General features: G+C 46.7%; 1 protein-coding gene across 3 annotated transcripts in view; it reads left to right on the forward strand.

Moving 5' to 3' along the window:
* The window catches only part of SIM2 (SIM bHLH transcription factor 2), a 47,081-nt gene that overhangs the window by 10,550 nt on the left and 15,994 nt on the right, over positions 1-20,537 (forward strand). For all 3 annotated transcript variants that reach the window (XM_033856049.2, XM_033856050.2, XM_033856051.2), the window contains 5 exons: positions 1,596-1,685; positions 8,649-8,757; positions 12,086-12,171; positions 14,194-14,393; positions 18,916-19,022. In XM_033856049.2, coding sequence (XP_033711940.1) covers positions 1,596-1,685; positions 8,649-8,757; positions 12,086-12,171; positions 14,194-14,393; positions 18,916-19,022 — 592 coding nt within the window. The remainder of the gene's footprint in view (positions 1-1,595; positions 1,686-8,648; positions 8,758-12,085; positions 12,172-14,193; positions 14,394-18,915; positions 19,023-20,537) is intronic.

The raw sequence follows: 20,537 nt of genomic DNA on the forward strand, positions 1-20,537 counted from the left end.
CTTTGCTCTGCCCGCAAGCTCGGGTCCAGCTCCGTGCGCGGTATTTTAAGTGTTTGATGTTCCTACATATTATAAGTGACACTAATATCAGAGACAACTAAGTGCCAGGGAGTTCCAGTGAAAACCTGGCGGCAAAGTCAACGCCCCCAAATTTCTCCACTGTACGTTTATTTAATTCCGGAGTGTGTCTGTGGAGGGGCGGCTTTGCAGTTAATACACTCGCAAGTGCATTAGGTCGTTTGCAGCTATGAAAGCATAACCAACATTTTCCATTAAGAGTATTATTTTTTAAGCTACCGCTGGCAACCTTCAGAATTTAATTTTGATAACTTTTTCTCTCTTACTCATATGGCTGGCTGTCTGATGTATCTCTTTAATTATTTCGGAGTTAAGCAAGAATGCAAAATGTGCCAAAACGTGGATAACTTCAGAAATTGCTGAATAGTTTATATCTTTGAGAAGGAGTTTAGTTGGGGAAATATTTTGTAGCTGAGTTGGAAACATGAAAGTCGGGCTTATAATCAAGATGTTGATTTCAACCTCAGCACAGGGAAAGCTAATGATAGCTTAGTTGGCAAAGAAGATTTTGCAGCAAAACTGTATTTGAGACGCAGAATGTAAGGATATCTTTCAGGTTTCACTTCTACCTTCTTTTTAGGCCCCCCTCCAAAGAGGGGGCGGATTTAGAAAAACCAAAGGTAATCTGGTTTCAATTACATGCTGTAAAAATAGAATTTGTGGCCAGAAATTAATTTGGAATATTTTTTTATGGGGGCAATGTTGTGGGTTGTATGGGCCTTTCACCAACTTTATTGCTTTTCTTTGGTTCTGGATCTAAAATACGAATGAGTAAATAAAATGCAGTTTCCTTTTTTCAAAATTAATTTAGTCTTTTTATCCTTGCCACACATAAATATGATCATTACCCTTTCTTTGACTTAATTACCTCTTATAATTTTACTTTTTTTTTGAGGGCTAGCCAAGTTAGGCAAAATCAGAATATCATTTAGGTAGCTTTAATTTTTCAGAAATTGATACTTTTTCTCCTGGAATTTTGCAAAGGTTGTTTGATCTCTTATAATTAGTTTTGTAGACATAGTCTGTTAAAAATAACCAGGTATTTTATTTTCTGGGGAGTGGTAGTGTTCGGAATTTATTATTCAAATGGTACTTAGGGATAACTAGAAAATTGTGGCAAATAAAGCCTATGTTCTAGTGGTATGACATGAAATGGTCTATACAGTGGTAGATTTTCTGCTAAGTACCATAGAACTCCGGATTTGTGCTAAGTGCTAAAATAACCCCAACAATAAAGCTACTACGTTTAAACTGAGCATGATAGGACTTCTCGAATGTTTTGCGTGATTTTTGTGATGTAGATGTAAGACTGTTTTTAAAGTCCTTTAAAAGCATTTGAGAGCCTGGCTGGGGAACTAAACCTACAGTCCTTCTCTTGGCCCCGGGGCGCCGTTTCTGCATTTGACAATATGCGTTGATTGAATACTTTATACGTTTCTCCCTCCCAGTGCCCGTACGATGATCAGATTGAACTCTGCTGTCTGCTGTCTCTTACCCTGGTGCTTTTTCTTTTGCAGACTTTGGATGGCTTTGTGTTCGTGGTGGCGTCTGACGGCAAAATCATGTATATTTCGGAAACAGCTTCTGTACATTTAGGCTTGTCCCAGGTGCGTATTGACTAATTTTATGTACAACCAAAGTAATAAGTTAAGCGTTGGCGGATCTTGACAGCCTTACCCAACTTGAAAATGAGTCCGTCCTAGTGTCTACTTTTGTGTCTGAACGTAATCCAAAAGCGTCTTTTGCGGCCGGCCCGCGGGGCTTTTCTCCTCCGTGTTATGTTTCACTTTTCTACTTTCTTTTTCCTTTGGGGCTAATGCCTCGTAATGTCTTTGCAACAGTCAGCCTTGTCCAATAGCCTGGACTCCGCTTATACAGCAAAGTTCTCTGCCGCTAACAAGAGCTTCACAAAGGGAGATTTTTCAGTCCACGCTTGACGGTCTGCACGTGGTATTGTGAGTTGCTATGAAAGAGAGGCAAGCTGATGTAGAACATGGATTTTGTGCGGAATGTGCTTTGGGGAGAGAGAAAAGGGTGGGGGCAGATTTATGAGTGTTCACATGGAATTCAGGGTAATTTTGCTGAGTTTTTCCAGTTCAGTGGTCGTTTCAGTAAAGCATTTTATATGCTTGTGATAGAAACTCATAAAACTCAGTTTACTACTGTTTTGCACAGCAAGGTCCTGGTTTCTTCAGAACATTTAAATATTACCTATTTTTCTGAAACTGTCTTCTAAAAGGGGTTCATTCCCTAGAGGAGAGAGGTGCACTGTTTTCTCTATCCTGTCAAGCCAAGGGTTTGGTAGAGGACTTGGCTCCTTGTCTGGGCTGTGGCCAGTCCGGATGGTGGGAGAGTCTACTGATGGTTGCCTTTCACGTTTCTGGTTTCACAAGCATGGATCATGATTCTAAGAGTCACATTGTTTTATACATATAGGGGCTAAACGTTTCTTTACATTGTGAATTATCAGAGTGCTTTTTTTCATTACAACTGAAGACACACTAGAATTAATTAGATCCAGGAAATGGGCTCCCAGGAGGCACATGAATAATCTGTGCTGCACCAGCCTCCTCCTGTAGTGAAGCCAAAATAAAACATGCCAATTAAAGTGGCTTGGGCTTTCTCATTGAGAAACAAAATTACCAATTTGGAAACCTGCATCTGGTGTATTCCTCTGCTTTTTCTGCCAAGATGTTTTTAAACTTTCCATTTGTTTACAACCTTCTTTTCCAATGGATGTATATCCTTATCCATGTCCAAGTGGGTTTCCGCGCCTGTGTGTTTTCTTCTGCAAAGTCTTCTAAAACGAATCACATATTAAAATTGTTTGGCGTTCTCTGTTCTCTTCCTCTTCTCTTCTTTTATGATACCGGGTCTCCCAGATGAGATTTATTAAGGCTTGTCTCTTTCACCTATGTGACTCATGGGATTAGTGTACTTGTAGAATGGGACATACTATTGGAAATATGAAATTTTCTCTTTTTATATTTTCCAAAATTATTATTCTCTGAATTTCCACCTCATTATTCTCTGAATATTTAGAATTATTTAAGGCCCTTTAGTTAGACCCAGCCTGGTTTCTACTCCTGACTTGATTTGTGGCTGAGTGCCCTTGATCAGATTCCTTAACTTTTTAAATTGTAACTTATAAAACCTTTGATAAGTCTTATAATAATGTCACAAACAAGACAAAACATTTCACATACTTTAAAAATGGCTGGTCAAAAAAGAAAATGACTGGTCAAACATACTTTAAAATTGATAGAGTCACCTTTACTGAATATTAAATTAAGATCTGAGCTCCCTAGCAGTCAAAGCAAAAAGGGAAATGCATTTTGTTGTATGGTTTTCATTGTCTGATACGGGCAGGCAATTGACCTCTCTGCACCATAACTTAAATAAGAAAATAATGCCCGCTCTACTACTCTTTTAGGATCATAGTGAGAAACATACCAAGGGCCCATGTGATTTATAAACTATAGGGAGCTCCACAAAACCAGGCATTGTAAGTGTCATTAGAACTGTACTTCAAATAGCACAAAAGTCGCTTCAAATAGCATCCTTTGGTGGGCACATATTAGGGATAATTAGTCATGGGGAATGTTCTGGCACATCATAAGGCACTGTGCACATATCAGGACCTTCCAGTTCATTCTGTCAGGCTGCTCAGTCTGGCATTCTACATCTCTCTTTCGCTCTCTGTCATTTTTCTCTTTTCACATGGGAAATAAAAATGATTGTTTTTGAACACAATAATTAAGAATGACCAAAACATTGGATAGGTAACAAATATATCTCCTGTTCATGATAAACACCACGAAAGGAAATTTTTTTTCTTTGGATTTTTGAATTTTATTTAATTTATTTTTTTATACAGCAGGTTCTTATTAGTTACCTACTTTATACATATTAGTGTACACATGTCAATCCCAATCTCCCAATTCATCCCACCACCCCGCCACAGCTTTCCCCCCTTGGTGTCCATACATTTGTTCTCTACATCTGTGTCTCACTTTCTGTCCTGCAAACCGGTTCATCTGTACCATTTTTCTAGGTTCCACATATATACATTAATATACGATATTTGTTTTTCTGTTTCTGACTTATTTCACTCTGTGTGACAGTCTCTAGATCCATCCACGTCTCTACAAATGACCAAGAAAGGAAATTTAAGCAGAATTGGAATTTAAATTATATTTCCTTTTGGTCCTAATGCAGACGTAAAACTTTGTATATCATAATTTTGTATTTTCCAAAAAATTTGTAAAGATGCCTTTTGTCTGTATGTTGCCAGGAGAAGTGTCAATTTAAAATAAGTCAAACTGCCTGTCCGTGTAGGACGGCTAATTTTTTTCCGATCTCCTGGCGGGACTATCTCACTATCAGTCTTCAGCTACAAAAACGCTTTCACGCTGATGTCTGGGGAGTGTTTCATGGTGAACTGTTTAAATAAGCAACAACAAACTTTCCCCTCAAATCTGCCTCCTCTTCCCAGTTAACTCTGCAGAAGGAAACCTAGGCAGAATCACAATGTGTATTTTTTTCTGTCTTCTTAAATAGTAAAATAAGGTATTGAAAAGAATGTCAAATACCCAACTTCTGTTTAAAAAAATTTTTTTGCACCTTTTAGATTATTTTTACTAGTAGTAGTATAAGTCAGACAAACATATCAAACATGAAAACTTTAATTAAAATAGGCTTCAAGATTTTTTTTAATCACCGGAGATAAAAATGTTAATAAAATTTTACCCACTAGTCAGAGTAACCTTTTAAACAGGTTTTCTGATGAATAAGGGCAGTAATAGCTTATATTTACGTAAGGCCCTTCTGTGTTCCAAGAACTTGCAATTATTCTCTATAACAATATCTCTAGGTAACGACATTTTTCACATTAATTCGGGGTTAAACTCTATGTTAGCAGCTCCTAGGGAACATAAGCTCCTAGATTTGCCATAATTGTGTGATAATTCATAGCAAACTGGTGGGTTTTTTTTTTTTAATCTGCACTATCTAAATAACTTTCTGAACTATTTGAGAATATAAAAACGATTCTTTATGTGTTATAAGCCCATCCCAATTCAGGGTCTTTTATTGAACTTTTTTAAAAGCATGTATTGGAATAAGAAGTCTACTTCATATGGCAGAGTTTATTAATTCATTTTTGCTTTTAAATTAGTAAATGCAGCAATCCTGGCTGTCAGACTTTGGTACCAAAAAATGACAGGGAGAACCACAAAATGCTAATTGTCTCCTCAGCCCATAGTGCAAGTTGGGAAAAGAGTCAGCCATCTGCTTGAAAATTCTGTTTGGTGTATGCGCGCATTCATAATACAAAAGAATCCATATAGACACACATCTACTTGGAAGACGTAGAGTTGGGGAAGCACTTTTTATCCACCAAGTTTATTAAATGATTTAGTTTCATGGTTTTTTGGTTCACGTCATTAACTTATATTTGAAGAAGGAAAAAAGTCCTGCATACCTGTTGTGTGTTTCTTCAAACATTTTAAAGTATCCTTGTGGTTTAAATTTCCTTACGGAAGTCGCATATGGTATATAACATCTAGGTAACTAGTATACATTCTCACATAATATAGATATGTATGAAATAGCTGTTCGCGAGATACATAAAGGAAAATGTAATATTTGAGAGTGTGGCCGGAAGCACAACTGTAAAAATAACCACGGTGTTGTTTGGGGCCATAAGACCTAATCCTTTCACTTTTGAAATAAAGAGAAAGAACCGGCGTTTAATGTTTGTTGACATAACTTGAACCCTGAAACCCAAACCATCTTTTTTTAAAATGGTTAATTTACCATAGTCAGCAAAACACCCAAAGCAGAGGAATGTGTGTTTCCAGAGTACTGGGTGAGTTTCCCCTTCTGACCCAGAATATATCCATTTAGTGCTGTATTTATCATATGTAGTTTTCTTGGCAGGAAGAAAAGCTATTCAGCAAAACATAAAAAAGCTCTTAGTAGGAAAGCAATTCATTTTGTAGTTAGCTGGGTTTTACAGATACTAAAATATCACATTGAAGGTCTCTTTTAATAAGGTTGTTGTATGAGAGCTGGGGAGTTTTATAGCAACAACCATAATTTTTTTTTTTTTTTTTGGTGAGGTAGTCACATTTCTTTCAACGTTCAAAAGCACGAATAGATATGTCAATACAGGAAACACCATGTCAACCGTAATTTTAAGTCAAGGTCAGTGCTGTTTTATCATTCCAAAATTTGTCTTTAAAAACGTTTCCGTTACTTGAAGACTACTTTACTTGCTAGACAGCCTTAGAGGTTTATCACTAACCCGAGTATTCAGAAAATCAAGCCTTTTAATTCATGGACCTTCACTCTTCTCACTCTCCAAAGGCATGTGATGAGAATGGGATCTTTGGAAACAAATAAAGCTACTTTGGGATTAAAACGCAAATCGGATCCCTACGAGCCCAGATGCAAGTCTTTTTGCGAATGTACGAAGGTGTTTCTCTAAAAAGACATCAATTACTTTTTTCTCAAAGAGAGCGTGGAGCAAACCAGAATTGTCATTTTTCTCTAAAAACCTGGGTAAGGGAGAAATGATAGGCCAACACGCACAAAAATTCTATTTTTTATTTTTTCATTTTTAAAGTAAACCATTGAGATTGTGAATCAACTTAAACAATAGCTCCCTTATTTATTAGCCTCTATCCCTCCCCACCGGACAGCATCTCTAGGGCTGCCCTCAGGAAAAAGGAGATTGTCCGGTCCCCAATGGCTGACATAAGTGTTGCTGATTGATTTAAACTTTTTAAGGATTAACAGGACTGACTTGAAAGAAGGATATTTCGTTTTTATTCTTCTATTTTTAATGAAATCCTGTAGTAACTTTTTCCATAGACAGATATCCATTTGGGTCCTTAGCGAAGTGGCAGGCTGGGGAGGTAGAGAGGGAGCATTTCTGCAAGAGGATTCTCTCTGCTGCTCTGTGTAATATTGGGAAAAACATTCCATGAAAAATGCAGAAAATAGAACTGTGAAACCTGTTTTAGGGACAAGATTACTTAGCAGGCCAGAAACATAACTCGTTCTGAATTGAAAGGCAACTCACACATCTTAACACATTGGGAGAAGTGGCTGGGCAGAGTGGGACTGACTTCACCTCTCTGCGGCCCCCTGGTCCCGCGTAAAGAGATTATGGCCTTGACGCTGATTTGGAACAGTGGCTCCTGGGAGAACCTCTCCATTAAACTGCCTGGCTGGGGCTGCCCTGCTGTGTGAGACGGCACCGTCGGGGCTGCCCCTTTACCGAGGATTGAGTCTCTGCTCCGATTGACAGCAGCCAAAAAAACAGGCGACAAGACACACTTAAAAATAACAGCCTGGCTTTGCTCTCTGATCTCGCCCTGTCCCCTGGGGGCGGGGCTGAGAAAGTCCCCAGACCCACCCAAGGCTCTGTGCTACGCCAAGGCAGTTCCTCACGCTCTCAGCATCTTCCTGAACTGGGCTGTGGGGCTCCCACTGGCTGCAGTAGGAGTACCATCACTGCCCCCACCTCCAGTACTCTAGGTGTGCTGACGCTGACTCACTGCCATTGTCTGCACTGTTGATCTCTGAAAAAGGATCCCCCCCCCCCCCCCACTGCTCAGAAGGCTTCACCGTTGGTGGTAGTTTCTGGAACATTCTATGCCACTGCCCATCTTCCGATGGGTGAGGGGCCCAGGTCCTAAGAATCTCTGTCATCCCCTATCATGACACTTGTGTTTGGGAGAACAATCAAAAATTCTCAAGGTTAGGACCTGAGTCTCCGGGGACCTCTGTGGAAAGATCGTTAACTATGGTGCTTTCCTGGAAACGCCCATGCCTGCAAAGCAGGGTCCAGTCCAACAAGGACATGGCCTCTAGGCCTGCGTGCTGTCCTCTGTGGGGTGTGTCTGGAAGTAGGTGGTGTCCGAATGTCGGGGGAGCAGCCCCAAGGTCATGTGGCTCTCTGGAGTGACCCACAGCCTCCCAGAGGTCACTCAGCCACCCAGCCGCACCCAGGGGTGCGAGCCGTGGGGTTAGCACAGGCACGCTGGACCAGGTTTCTGCCCACGTGAAAGGCCCAGCAGGGTCCGAAGGAAAGGACCTTGGTGGGGGCGGGTCTTCCTCGAGCACAGGGTGCCCCCGAGGCTCCCGTGCTCAGCCTCCGTGGGCACGAGCTGTCGCAGGGACCCTGCTCTGGACGTGGCCACTGGCCTCCTGGCCACCAGTCCCCACAGGCAGCAGGTGAAGGACGGGGGTTGGCTCCGGTCTGATTTAAGCCGCCTCCCGTGTGAAGGATGCTCCCCAGGCCAGGAGGGTCCCCCGGTCCACAGTGCACCTTTTCCATACTTCACTCCTGCTCAGGACGCCCCCCTGGCCTTGTTGGGAGGGCGCTGACTGAGAAAAGGCAAACATTTCTGTGTGAGGGTAAGGTGTGGGCTGTGCACAGAGATCAAGGTCCTGTCTCTCCCTGGCAGGTGTGTACCTATAATACACCTTACACCTTCACCTCTCCACCTCCCCGAAGTCCTAGAGAAGATTCCTGACCCCTCCCTTCCTTTCCGCGGCAGGTGGAGCTCACGGGCAACAGCATTTATGAGTACATCCATCCTTCCGACCACGATGAGATGACTGCTGTCCTGACAGCCCACCAGCCTCTTCACCATCACCTGCTCCAAGGTATTTCCTCCAGACGAAAAGAAACCAGAATGAACACCGGACGATGCTCTTTGCTGTGACCCTAGGGCTTAGTTTCCCATGATGCCCAGCCAGGTCTCTCCAGCAAACATGCAGGGTCCACCAAGTGGGGATTTGTTTTTCTGCTTCTGTCCTTTAAAGCAAATACTGATACCCTTTCATGTGCCAGAGACTGTGAGAGGTGCACGGTAGGAGACAGAGAAAAGTGGTCCAAGGCTTCCACCCCAAGGTGCTCTTGGTTTAGAATGCCAGCGACACAGGTCTAGACCTGGGCCTCTTAACCAGAGCGTCCGAGGATAAAACTCGGGGCGGGGGGCATGAAATTGCACGGGGAAAATGACATCTTTCTTCCCTCTAGGTGAAATCTAGCACTTCCTTTGCTTGTAGATTGTAGACAGTAAGCCATCTCACTATCACAAGTACCTGTGGCTTTGCCTACAACAAGATTCACAGATATTTTCATGTCACCTTATGGTTGTTTCAGGTATTTAAACACATCGGTTACGCTCACCACTACTTTGAAATTTCAGGAGCTGAGAGTCTGCCAGGATCTTGTTATTTAATGTCTTAATAAAGTAGCACATGTATAACCACAGCACCGCTTGTTGGAATATTTTGATGTTTTTCAGTACAGCTGATCCCCTTTGTAATCTCATATATTTTATACTCTCAGAAACGTTATTCTGGGAGGGGATCTGCAGGTTTTGTGCCACAGCACGAGTCAGTTAAGAAGCCTTGGTCTAGACGGATGAGGCAGGTCTGTCTTGCTGACCTGGCTGCATTTGGCGACAGGAGTTTTCTCTTGACAGTCTCAACATTTAGCACGTATTGTTTTAAGCACCTGTTAGAACAGTTGTGGCATGGCTGTTTAGTAAGGGTGTGGAACACGTCTTCACACAAATGACTTCTTAATTTACAATTGCCATGTGTGCTAGGAAGACACAGAAGAACTTATTCCAGGGGCCCTGGCCTTGTAACTCCCTCTGATGGCCCAATGAGACCAACCAGTGTGCTGACCAAAGGGTCTCTTGTCTGCTTTGGACTATGGTATCCCAGCTCGGCCAAAATCCCCTAGTGAGACACAATGCCAAAGAAGAAGTGTCAAAAGTGATGAGAATGGGGTAGCCGGCCACAGGAAAAAAAAAAAAAAAGGGTTCCATTCTTATTGCTTCCTCCTGAGATGGGCCATTCTGAGGCTAGGAGGAGAGAACACATATAGCACACTCAGTTTTAAAACCCCTTGCAGGGCTTCCTTGGTGGTGCTGTGGTTGAGAGTCCGCCTGCCGATGCAGGGGACACGGGTTCGTGCCCTGGTCCAGGAAGATCTCACATGCCGCAAAAAAAAAAAAAAAAAAAAAAACCCTTGCAGATCCAGCTCTGTGGCCCCCATGTTCTAGCCCCAGAAATAGTCACCCTGTGTCTACCAAGGAGGGAGACTGGTTTGTCGCTTTCTGAAATGAGATGGGGGCTTAGTTGTAGCTATGGCCTGTGGTGCTTAAGTCCTTGGAAATGGTCCGGCTGCATACATGAACAGGAATACGACTCCGAAGAAATAATTTCCAACAAAATAAGGGCTAGGAGAGCACATTGCTTCCGAATCTAACGCTTTCACTTTGGGGTTGTTTAAAGTCAGACAAAGACAGCTGGAATCTTAGAGAATTCCTCAGAACATTGTGGTGTGTGTGTGTGTGTGTGTGTGTGTGTGTGTGTGTGTGTGTGTGTGTGTGTGTGTTTAATTGAAGTATAGTTGATTCACATCGTTCTATTAGTTTCAGGTGTTCAGCAAAGCGATTCGGTTCTATATGTATTCTTTGTCAGATTTTTTCCACTATAGGCTTTTACAAGATATTGAATGTGTTGTCATTGTTTTAAAAAAGTTACAGTGTGTTAATTGCACGGGAGTGGGCTTTCTGCCAGTAGCTCCGGTTTCATTTTACCCTTCCACGTAGTAGCCTTTTAAAAAGTGTTTAGAAAATGACAGCAAATGGGAGTATCGGGAGACCCGTCCAGTTTCCTGCAGGGTCCACGTCTAAGGTGGGCCAACAGTACAGGAGGAGAAGGTCTGGGAGACGTGGGGTCTCCCACTGACTCATTTCCACAGCCAACCGAGTGTTCAGGCTCTGAGGGTCACAGCACCTGGTTTTCACCTCATCTGCAGAGCTGGTTTTCTGTGTCTGAACTGGCCTCCTTGTTTTATGGTAATTGTGTGAGAAGTGGGCCCTCCCCAGAACTGGATAGTTAATTACTGGGTGATGGTTTTTACACCTGAGTGTGCTCTTCTGGAAATGGGGTAGACAGGCCGCCATGTTAGAGGGAAGCCTTCTGCCTCCAGACCCCAGCTGTGCAGAGAAATTGTGGGTAAATATGGCAGCCCCTCCAACTAGGGGAGGGGGGCCTCTGAGGTGATGCCCTTATCTACACTGGGCAGTGCCCTCGGGGAGGGGCGGAAGGCCTTGCTTCCATTCCTAGCGGTAACCTTTCTTTAAAAATTAATTTATTAACCACCACCAAAGAGCTGTTTATTTAGAGTGGAATGACCTCGCTCTCACCCTGGGGCGAGGACAGTCTGCCATCCGTGCCCAGAGAGCTGGTGTCCGCTCACTAAAGCAGAGGGTGTTTCCTTGGGGGACGTTTGCGCTTGCAGTAGTGAGGTTGGAGATTCGTGTGTGCGGCCTGCGACAGGAATGAAGGAAGGGCTTTGGGCCAGAGAAAGGGGCGGAGGGGGTGGGCGTCCATCCAGGGCTGTAACTGAGGGTGAAAGCTTTGATCTGGCCCAGTGGGTCTGCTGGGTCCTTTGCCCCATCCCACGATGCGGGGCAGTCTCGGTGCCCATGGCCGTGGGCGCACTGGCACAAGGGGCCCTGGGGCCGGCTCCCTCTGCCGGGGAAAGGCCGGCACTTCTGGTTCTCAGTCAGTCAGAGGGGGGACATCAGATGCTTCTGGGCTTCCTAGCAGGCTCGGCCCAGGGCTGGCCAAGGCGATGCTCCTGGCACCAGGCCTCTCTGTGGCCACCATCAGGGGACACGGCAGGTTGAGCAGGGCTGGGCTGCTGCGCACGGATCCTCACCTTGGCCCCAGGTTGGCGTTTAGCAAGGTCTTGCTGTGGCCATGTTTCGGGCTACCCCTTTCTGGAGCACGTGGAAGCTGCGCCGGGTCCTGGCCACCGCCTCTCTGGGTGGGGTTCTGGGTGGACTGGGCCAAGGCCTCTGGCTGCCTGATCTGGTCCAGAGGGTTTATTGGGAGTGTTGGGATAAAGTCAGGGGAAGCATCGTGGGACAGTTTGCCAATCTAACCTCACGCCTGCTTTCAGAGTATGAGATCGAGAGGTCGTTCTTTCTTCGAATGAAGTGTGTCTTGGCGAAAAGAAACGCCGGCCTGACCTGCAGCGGATACAAGGTACCGGGAGCCAAGGGCTTGCAGGCGGGAAGGGGCAGCGGTGGGTCGGTGGGTCTTCGCTGTGCTTTGCTCCACGTTCAGGAACGTCTGCAGACAGGAAGGCACCACTGCCTAATGTAGAACTTTCTAGGGACGCTACTCACGGCAAGTGTGAGAGCTGGAATCTTACAGGGATATTCCAGGCAGGCTGGATTTCGTTGTCTGAGGCCAGGAATCAATGGGGCTAAGGGTAGAATTTGACCTTGGCACCTTCAGGTTCTACATTGCACGCAGGGCAGTACTGCTGGAGCAGCCGTGCCTCGACTTCCTCCTGCCTCAGAAGAGAGAGGGTCATCAGCCCACCACTCTGGGGCTAGAGGTGGACGGGAGCCTTTTTACGGGAGAATTTGCATAAAAGGAGGGAGGGGTGGGGTGAAGAGAGAGGGGAGGGTCCTGTGCCTTTGCCCTTTGTCCTGTCTTTCTGGAATGCCCCTCCCCCCTCCTACCCATCCCAGGGTCCGCCTTCCCTCAACCTCTCTTCAGCCCTGCTCCTCTGAGCCTCAATGCCAGCTCTTCCCTTTGACCATTACCTCACTCTGTTTCACAGATTGGGAGATACTTTTCTTATTTGCTGTCCCAGACCCTAAACCTCAGAGGTGGAAGCCTCCAGCACCACCCTGCACCCTGTAGATATTCTTCTGGAGACTTGGGTCCTGAGATGTTTCTGACACTTACTAACCGTCCAACTGTCTGATCTTAAGTAAAACACATCACCTACCTTGTCCTCAGTTTCCTCATCAGTAAAATGGGAGAACAGACTCCAAAGATTCTAAGATTTGTTCCAGCCCTCAAGACTGTGAGTGTATTCAGGAATCCTGAGGAAAGTTTTTGAAAAGAGGGTTTAAGATGTTAGCTGTTCATCACTGCTGTTATGATGATCGTGATTCTTTCAAAGATTTTACTGGGCTTCCCTGGTGGTGCAGTGGTTGAGAGTCCTCCTGCCTATGCAGGGGACACAGGTTCGTGCCCCGGTCCGGGAAGATCCCACATGCCGCGGAGCGGCTGGGCCCGTGAACCATGGCCGCTGAGCCTGCGTGTCCGGAGCCTGTGCTCCGCAACGGGAGAGGCCACAGCAGTGAGAGGCCCGCGTACCGCAAAAAAAAAAAAAAAAATTTACTGACTGTAACTGGTGTAAATGCTTCAATATTGAAGCTTAGGGCTGTACAGATGTTTCCGTTTGATATTTGGAACACTATACATTTTCTCCTGTATGGTTCTTGGCTACAACAATTAGAAGTGTTTCTATAGCCACGCTGGAGTTTTGTTTATTACAAGTGGATAAAATCTTGAATTATAAATAAAGTAAATAAAATAAAATAAGCATACGTTCAAAATGAGGACTTTTTTTAAAGGGAATTCCCTGGCGGTCCAGTGGTTAGGACTCCACAATCCCACTGCAGGGGCCACGGGTTCGATCCCTGGTCGGGGAACTAAGATCCCGCATGCCTCACAGCCGGAAAAAAAAAAAAAAAATGAGGACTTTTTTGATTGTACTGAAAGAACTCTTCATTTACTGGAGCGATACAGCTTGTCAAACTATTTAAATGTCAAGTTAGCAATTGCGAAATTCAATCTCATTGGGAGATGAGCTTTATAGTTACTGAAGTGAACATTATGGAACAAGTGCTCAGCTCCCCAAAATGCCATTGTTGTGGCATCTAATTGCAATGGCCGTGAGTTAATTACGCATAAATGCATCATACAGCAGAGAGTCTTCACTTGTGGAGTTACTGGGATAGTCAATTGCATAAGATAACTCTTATATTTCATGACGATATTGTTTCCTAAGAAAGAAGCATAGTTCATTTCTTCCGAGCAGTGAATCAGATGTCTGTCAGCATGTTCGCTGCACGGCTCAGTAGAGGCTGGGCTGGGGGAATATTCCAACCTGTTCCAGAAAAGAAGCAGGCCCAGAGCCAGGAGCGGTGGGTACCAGTCTGACCTCTGGGGCACCACCCGCTGACCCTGCCTGTGCTTTCCCAGGTCATACACTGCAGCGGCTACTTGAAGATCAGGCAGTATATGCTGGACATGTCCCTGTACGACTCATGCTACCAGATCGTGGGGCTGGTGGCCGTGGGCCAGTCACTGCCGCCCAGCGCCATCACTGAGATCAAGCTGCACAGCAACATGTTCATGTTCAGGGCCAGCCTCGACCTGAAGCTGATATTCCTGGATTCCAGGTGAGTTTGGCACCTGCTGCTGCAGAGTTCCGGAAGATTCTGATGGTGGAAACTGGCCCCTGAAAGCTACACTATTAAACCAACATGTAGCAAGCAATAAGCTGTACTAAGAATATGAATTAGAAAGAGATTTAGTGAAAGAATTAGTATCGACCTTAATCGTCCAGGAGAGGCTGGCCTCTCCAGCTTATAGGTACTTGTTTTATTTGTTTATATTTTCATCGTCTCACTGGAGTTTGAACTGGAAATATGTGTTGTGGGCAAAAGTTAGCCTTTTGAAGATCCATGAGGTCAGGATTCTGCCTTGTGTCTCCGTCAAGTTGGTAGGACTTTAAAACAAACAGAAAGTCTCCACTCTGAGCGGTGTGTGTTACTGCGAGGGCTTCCAGCTCCAGCTGGCGGGCAGCCGAACTCTGCGGTCCCTGCAGGGCTAAGGCAGCGAGCAGAGAGGGGGCCTTCTCTGGGGGGAAGGCTGGACCCACAGGTGCCCGTCGGCAGCTGGGCTGGGAGGGCACCTCCGGCTGACGGGGAGGGCGAGGCTGCAGCGTCCCCAGAACTGTCTCCCACTTGGCGAGGCCCAGCAATTTGAGAATCTCCTCTCAGAGAGAGGAGGGAGGGTGGACGAGGCAGAGGCACTGACCTGTTGTTTCACTGGGCCTGGGGAGGCGTCTGTGCGTCCCCCGAGGCAGGCTGCGGGCCTGCGGGGCCTCCCTGGGCTTCCATTTCCTTTGCCCGTTTGGCTACTCACAAAGATGTTAGGAAAGATGAAGCTACGTAGTAGATGGGAAGCATTTGTAAAAGTGAAAAGCCTGATATACCTGCAAGGTGAGTCGTTGTTCCTCTTGGCCTTTAAGATTCCTCAACTGTACAGACAGAAACGAGTGTTCAGAGACCCAACTCCTGACTTTTGGTGTGTGTAGCTGAGCTTTCTGGGAGACAAGTTTTACACACACACACACACACACACACACACACACACATTTTCCTGTATATCCTGAAGCTAGGATGTATTGATTTTTTTTCACTTTTTAAAAATTGTGGTAAAATATACATGACGTAAAATTGATCCTTTTACCCATTTATGGAATAAAAATAAACTTACCTGGTTACGGATAAGAGGTGAAGACACTAGCCTAGCTCATCGTGAATGCATCTCAGAACCATTCAGAGGTAGAGAAATGACAAGGGTCGGCCTTACAGGGTCGTCCTCACGCTCCCAGAAACTCCAAGCAAAGAGGAAATATGACCCCTTGGGGGAAAGATGCCGGCAGCTCTTGGGAGGGCCAGACGCTGGCAAGGGCTGTTTTCTTGCAGTAAAGACGGAGGCACCTGCAGGGAGGAGCTGGGAGGCTGGGAGCTGCTCCAGAGCCGGGCGTGGGGTAGGCCTTGCAGCACGCAGGAGCAGAGAAGCTCTCTCCAGACTTAGGAGCCACTTCGGAAAGTGGACGGCAAGGGCTTCTTCCCTGGTGGCGCAGTGGTTGAGAGTCCGCCTGCCGATGCAGGGGACGCGGGTTCGTGCCCCGGTCCGGGAAGATCCCACATGCCGCGGAGCAGCTGGGCCCATGCGCCATGGCCGCTGAGCCTGCGCGTCCGGAGCCTGTGCACCGCAGCGGGAGGGGTCGCAGCGGTGAGAGGCCCGCGTACCGCAAAAAAAAAAAAAAAAAAAAAGGTGGACTGCAAGAAAATCTGACTGTCCATGTTCATTATTTTAGAAATTTGGGAGGATACGATGGGTTTCTCCCTTGTTTTATCTCCCAGTTTTTCTTTGACCATCCCGGGAAAAGGCTCTGAGGCTTGGTGAATCCTCTAGAAGAGGAAAGAGGGGCATCTCCCCAGAGGAGAGATTTCAGGTCTCCTCGAGTTGTTTAATCCACACAGCTTTGAAACGTGAGGGGCAAATCTGGGAGCTTTACGGAGGAGGTTATGTGAGTTTAGCTCAGAGGCCAGCTTGCTCCTGAAGGGAGCCTCTGCTTCTGGGTGTAAGGGCCGTACCCCCGAGGTGAGTAGTAAAGCAAGGTGGCCGTCTCGAGGAGGACTTCCTGTCTCTACAGAAGCCCGTGAAGTTCTACTAAGTACCAGGAAGCTTTTAGCAAAGCCTTGAGGTCTTTTCTGAACCCCCGTCGTCTAGGAGGCCCTGAAGAATTCTTCACACTCTGGTCTGCAGTCGGTTGCAACTCGATGGTCTTTGAAAGGCCACTGGGCTGGGGGACAGAACTGGCCCAGTGCCAGAGGGTCAGTAGAAAGGCCTGGCAGGGTGATGTCAACTCCCACATCCAAACCCCAGAAGCCACGGCAAGGGGTTGGCCTGAAGCCCAGCAGCCCCAAAGTCACAGGGGCCAGGGTGGGAGTCCTGGCAGGAGGGCCCAGCTGGTGCCCCCCCGCCAGCATAATCCCAGACAAAACTGAACTCGGCGTAACCTGAAATCTGGTTCATGGGGGTTTTGTGGTATTTCACTTTGAAACTGTAGCTGGTGCTTTTGCTAAGGATGGGTGAACCCGGCGATGTTTGGGGTTTGGCAAATCCCTCTGACAGGTCTTCAGACACTAGAAGGTTGGAAAAAAACAAGAGGGCAGCCTGCCAAACCCTTCCCTTCCCCTTTAATTTTTAAAGCCAGTGTGTACTTTGATGAGAAACTTAATACATGTGTTTCTGATTCATTTACACATTCGGGGCCGTTGTTCTGAAACTTTACGTCCAAAGGGTCTGGGAAGCCTCTTTCATCCCCACACCGTAGAGATGCCTGGTTTTCTTTTGGGGGGAAGCCAGACGTCTCAATTTTCCTGCCACACGGAGTTAGACTCCAGTGGGGCCTGAAGTTCTAGGTGGCCCTTGGACAGGTCCCCCGAGCCCTGAGAGGCTCTGGCCTGTGCAAATTCCCTTTCTACCCACCTCCAGCCCCAGCTCCTTCCTGCCCTGGAGGAACACCATGGAAATGTGTACACCAAATAGTGAGTGATTCCATGGAAATATGAGGCTCACAGAGATTTACGACCCAAAGCCTGTGCAGAGCTCCCCAGAAAGGGGAGTGGGTTAGGGAATGAAAGTGAGGTCAAGTTTCCCCATTTAATTTACAGCTAACATTTCAGATCTGGGCCAGCAGGGCCCCTAGGCCCCGTCACCCTCAGTCCCCACTGACTTCTCACCATGGCCTCACCTCCTTTGGAATCCCCTCTTGTCTCCACTTTCATCTGTTCTTGAATGTCTGTCACCAAGATGTTAGGGCCACCTCCTCCGAGGGCGTGGCTCCCAGCACCGTTATCCATGGCCTGGGAATAGGTACCACGGCCGCATGCAACTTTCACCGACGGGTGGAGCGATCCAAATGCTAGCGATGATGCCGTCTTGGGTGCCGAGAGCCACTCTTCTTCAAAGAACTGAAGTGGGAAATGAATATGCCTGGGGCTTGATGAGAATAAAAAATGGGCTATGGTGAATAAGCACAGGGAGAATGCTTCCATTTCCACAGCGAGCTCGATAAGCCTTGCCTTCAGTCACGACAGTTTGGGGTGTCATTATACTATTTTCTGGGGGAAAACAGTTCTCCACCGATAGGAGTCTTAAACGTCTCCAGCTACTCCCTAAATCTCATCTGCAGGAATCCCCCAATCATCATAGCATCATCCTGAGACCCACTGTGCCAGGGAACAGTGTCCAGTGTGGATGGAGGGTTACAGGTTCGCACACCCAACAGGCAGGATGTGGAACCAACCCAAGTTTTCCTCATCAGGTGAAAGGATGAAAAAAATGCGGTATCTACATGAAACAGAATATTATGCAGCCATAAAAAAGGAATGCCATCCTGGTAGATGCCACAACATGGATGAACCTTGAAAACATGTTAAGTGAAAGAAGCCAGGCACAAAAGGTCAAATATTGCATCCCTCCACTCAGAGGAAATATCTAGAGGAGACAAATTACTAGAGATAGAACGTAGAAGAGAGGTTGCCAGGGACTTGGGGAGGGGGAAGTGGGGGGTTATTGTTTAATGGGTGCAGAGTTTCTGTTCAGGGTGATGAAAATGTTCTGGAAATGGAAGTGGTGATGGTCATACAAGTGAATTGTACACTTTAAAATGGTTAAAATGGTAAATTTTATGTCATGCATATTTTACCAGAATAATTTTTAAAACTTTCACACCGGACTTTCCCCCCCAAAAACCGCAGCGAGTGGGCTCTGTCTCACCTTGGTAGCTCCTCCCAGTATCAGTATCAAGTCCACTCTTAAGCATCCTCTGATAGGCTTCACCTTGAAAAGGTATTGACCGTTTTGAGCCATCCCAAACCTTCCAGCCAGTGGCTTCAGAAGGACATTCCTGCTCATGACGAGTGCTGTGTCGTGCACTGGGCTGGAGCTCATAGACTTTCTTGTAAAAAAAAGATCATTCTCAGTTTCCAAAATCAACACTCTCTCCACCCACCCCCAAGCCTTTTAGCACTTGATTAGTTGGAAAAACCAATGTTAGTTTAAATGAAACGCAATCTGCAGGGCATTGTAATTCACGGAGCCACTGCCCTCCCCCAGGGTGACCGAGCTGACTGGGTACGAGCCACAGGACCTGATCGAGAAGACCCTGTACCATCACGTGCACGGCTGCGACGTCTTCCACCTGCGATATGCGCACCACCTCTGTGAGTACTGTGCTCACCCTGGCCAGGAGCCCTGGCAGCCTGGGAGGGAGCGCCGAGGACAGAGTGGGGGCAGCGTCCCTTGTGTGATGCCATGACTACCCATCATGTACCCACGAATCTTAAACATCAAGCCTGTCTCCAGGTAGCCCTTGCTTTCAGCACAGGCACTCACTGTCACTTCTAAACTGTCCAGTGAAACCCTGGCAGGTGTGGGATGATGTGGAAGTTGCTGGATTCTATTCAATAGATTATGGATTTGGAACCTAAATTTCTCTATGACGTCTGGATAGCAGTTGTGGATAACGACAACAGCAGTAGAAGAACTGATACTTACAGGGCCCTTACTAATGTCCGGCACTTGTTTGTTTAAGTGATTAAATCCATTTCCAACCAAGTGAGGGAGGTTCTCATGTTCACGATCCTCCCTTTGCTGTTGAGGATGCCGAGGTTCAGAGAGGTTAAGCCACTTGCCTATGGTCACACAGCAAGGAGGTGACATAGCTGGGAGCTGAAACCAGTGAATTCGGCCTCCAACCGCTGTGCATCATTGGTTGGGAAGCTCAGGGAGACCACAGGTTTCTAGGATGGGAGAACTCCATGTAGAAAGAGAAAACCAACAGTATTCCATTTGTCAACAGAGGAAGTTTGGGGAACATCTGGATGGGAGGGTGGAGGCGCTCATCACTGAAATGGTGAAAGAAGTAACACTTTTCTTATAGAACCAAATCGAGGCAGCAAATAACTGGGATGCAGTAGAATACCTCATCTTCCCGCCGCCCAGCCCCCCCATGCTAACGGCCGGTCCAGGGGTGCTTGTTAACGGGGTACGGGGGCTGGGGGAGCCAGAGCTTCTGCAATGTGGCCCGGGTGGCACGTCCTCCTTCTCGCTGTGTGTTGACTAAGAGGCATCAGAGGACAAGATGCTGGTGTTGGTTGCAGCTGGGCGACGGGTCCTGGGGCTGCTCGCTCCTTGGCCACGCCATCTGCCTGGCCGTTTGGTGACAACTGGGACTCAGTTAGCCCGGCAGTTACTAGGGTATCTCTCTCCTCGCGAGTCACTAAGGGCAGAAACCTGTGACAACCAGGAGGTTGGCTGGGCAGACGCCATCAGCTTTTTTCTGCTCCTTGTAATTCACAACAGCATGGAAAAGCCCCCGTGCATGCAAATACGTGGAGTTGTGAGCAGCTTTTTATGTCTTTTTTTTAAAAAATGGCCAAATCACGATCTCATGTAAACATCCCTGACCTTCTCGAAGCCCAGCTTGGTAGGAAGCGGCTGCCTATTGTTTAGAAGGGCTCCGTAGGGCAGGCCGCTGATACGGGAGCTAGAAGTCTTCCTTGTGTGAACGGGGCAGGAAGTGTCAATTACAGAATTAGGTCTTCGGGAGACCTGAAAGGCAGGGCGGGCGGTAGAGGGGAGCCGCTGGGAACGTGTGCTCTGGAGTAAGGGGGGTGGAAGAGGCACCTGCTGGAGGCTGTGCACCACTGAACAGTCTAGAGGAAAGGACAGGCAGT

The sequence above is a fragment of the Tursiops truncatus genome, chromosome 4 (assembly GCF_011762595.2).
Source record: "Tursiops truncatus isolate mTurTru1 chromosome 4, mTurTru1.mat.Y, whole genome shotgun sequence".
Taxonomy (NCBI): domain Eukaryota; kingdom Metazoa; phylum Chordata; class Mammalia; order Artiodactyla; family Delphinidae; genus Tursiops; species Tursiops truncatus.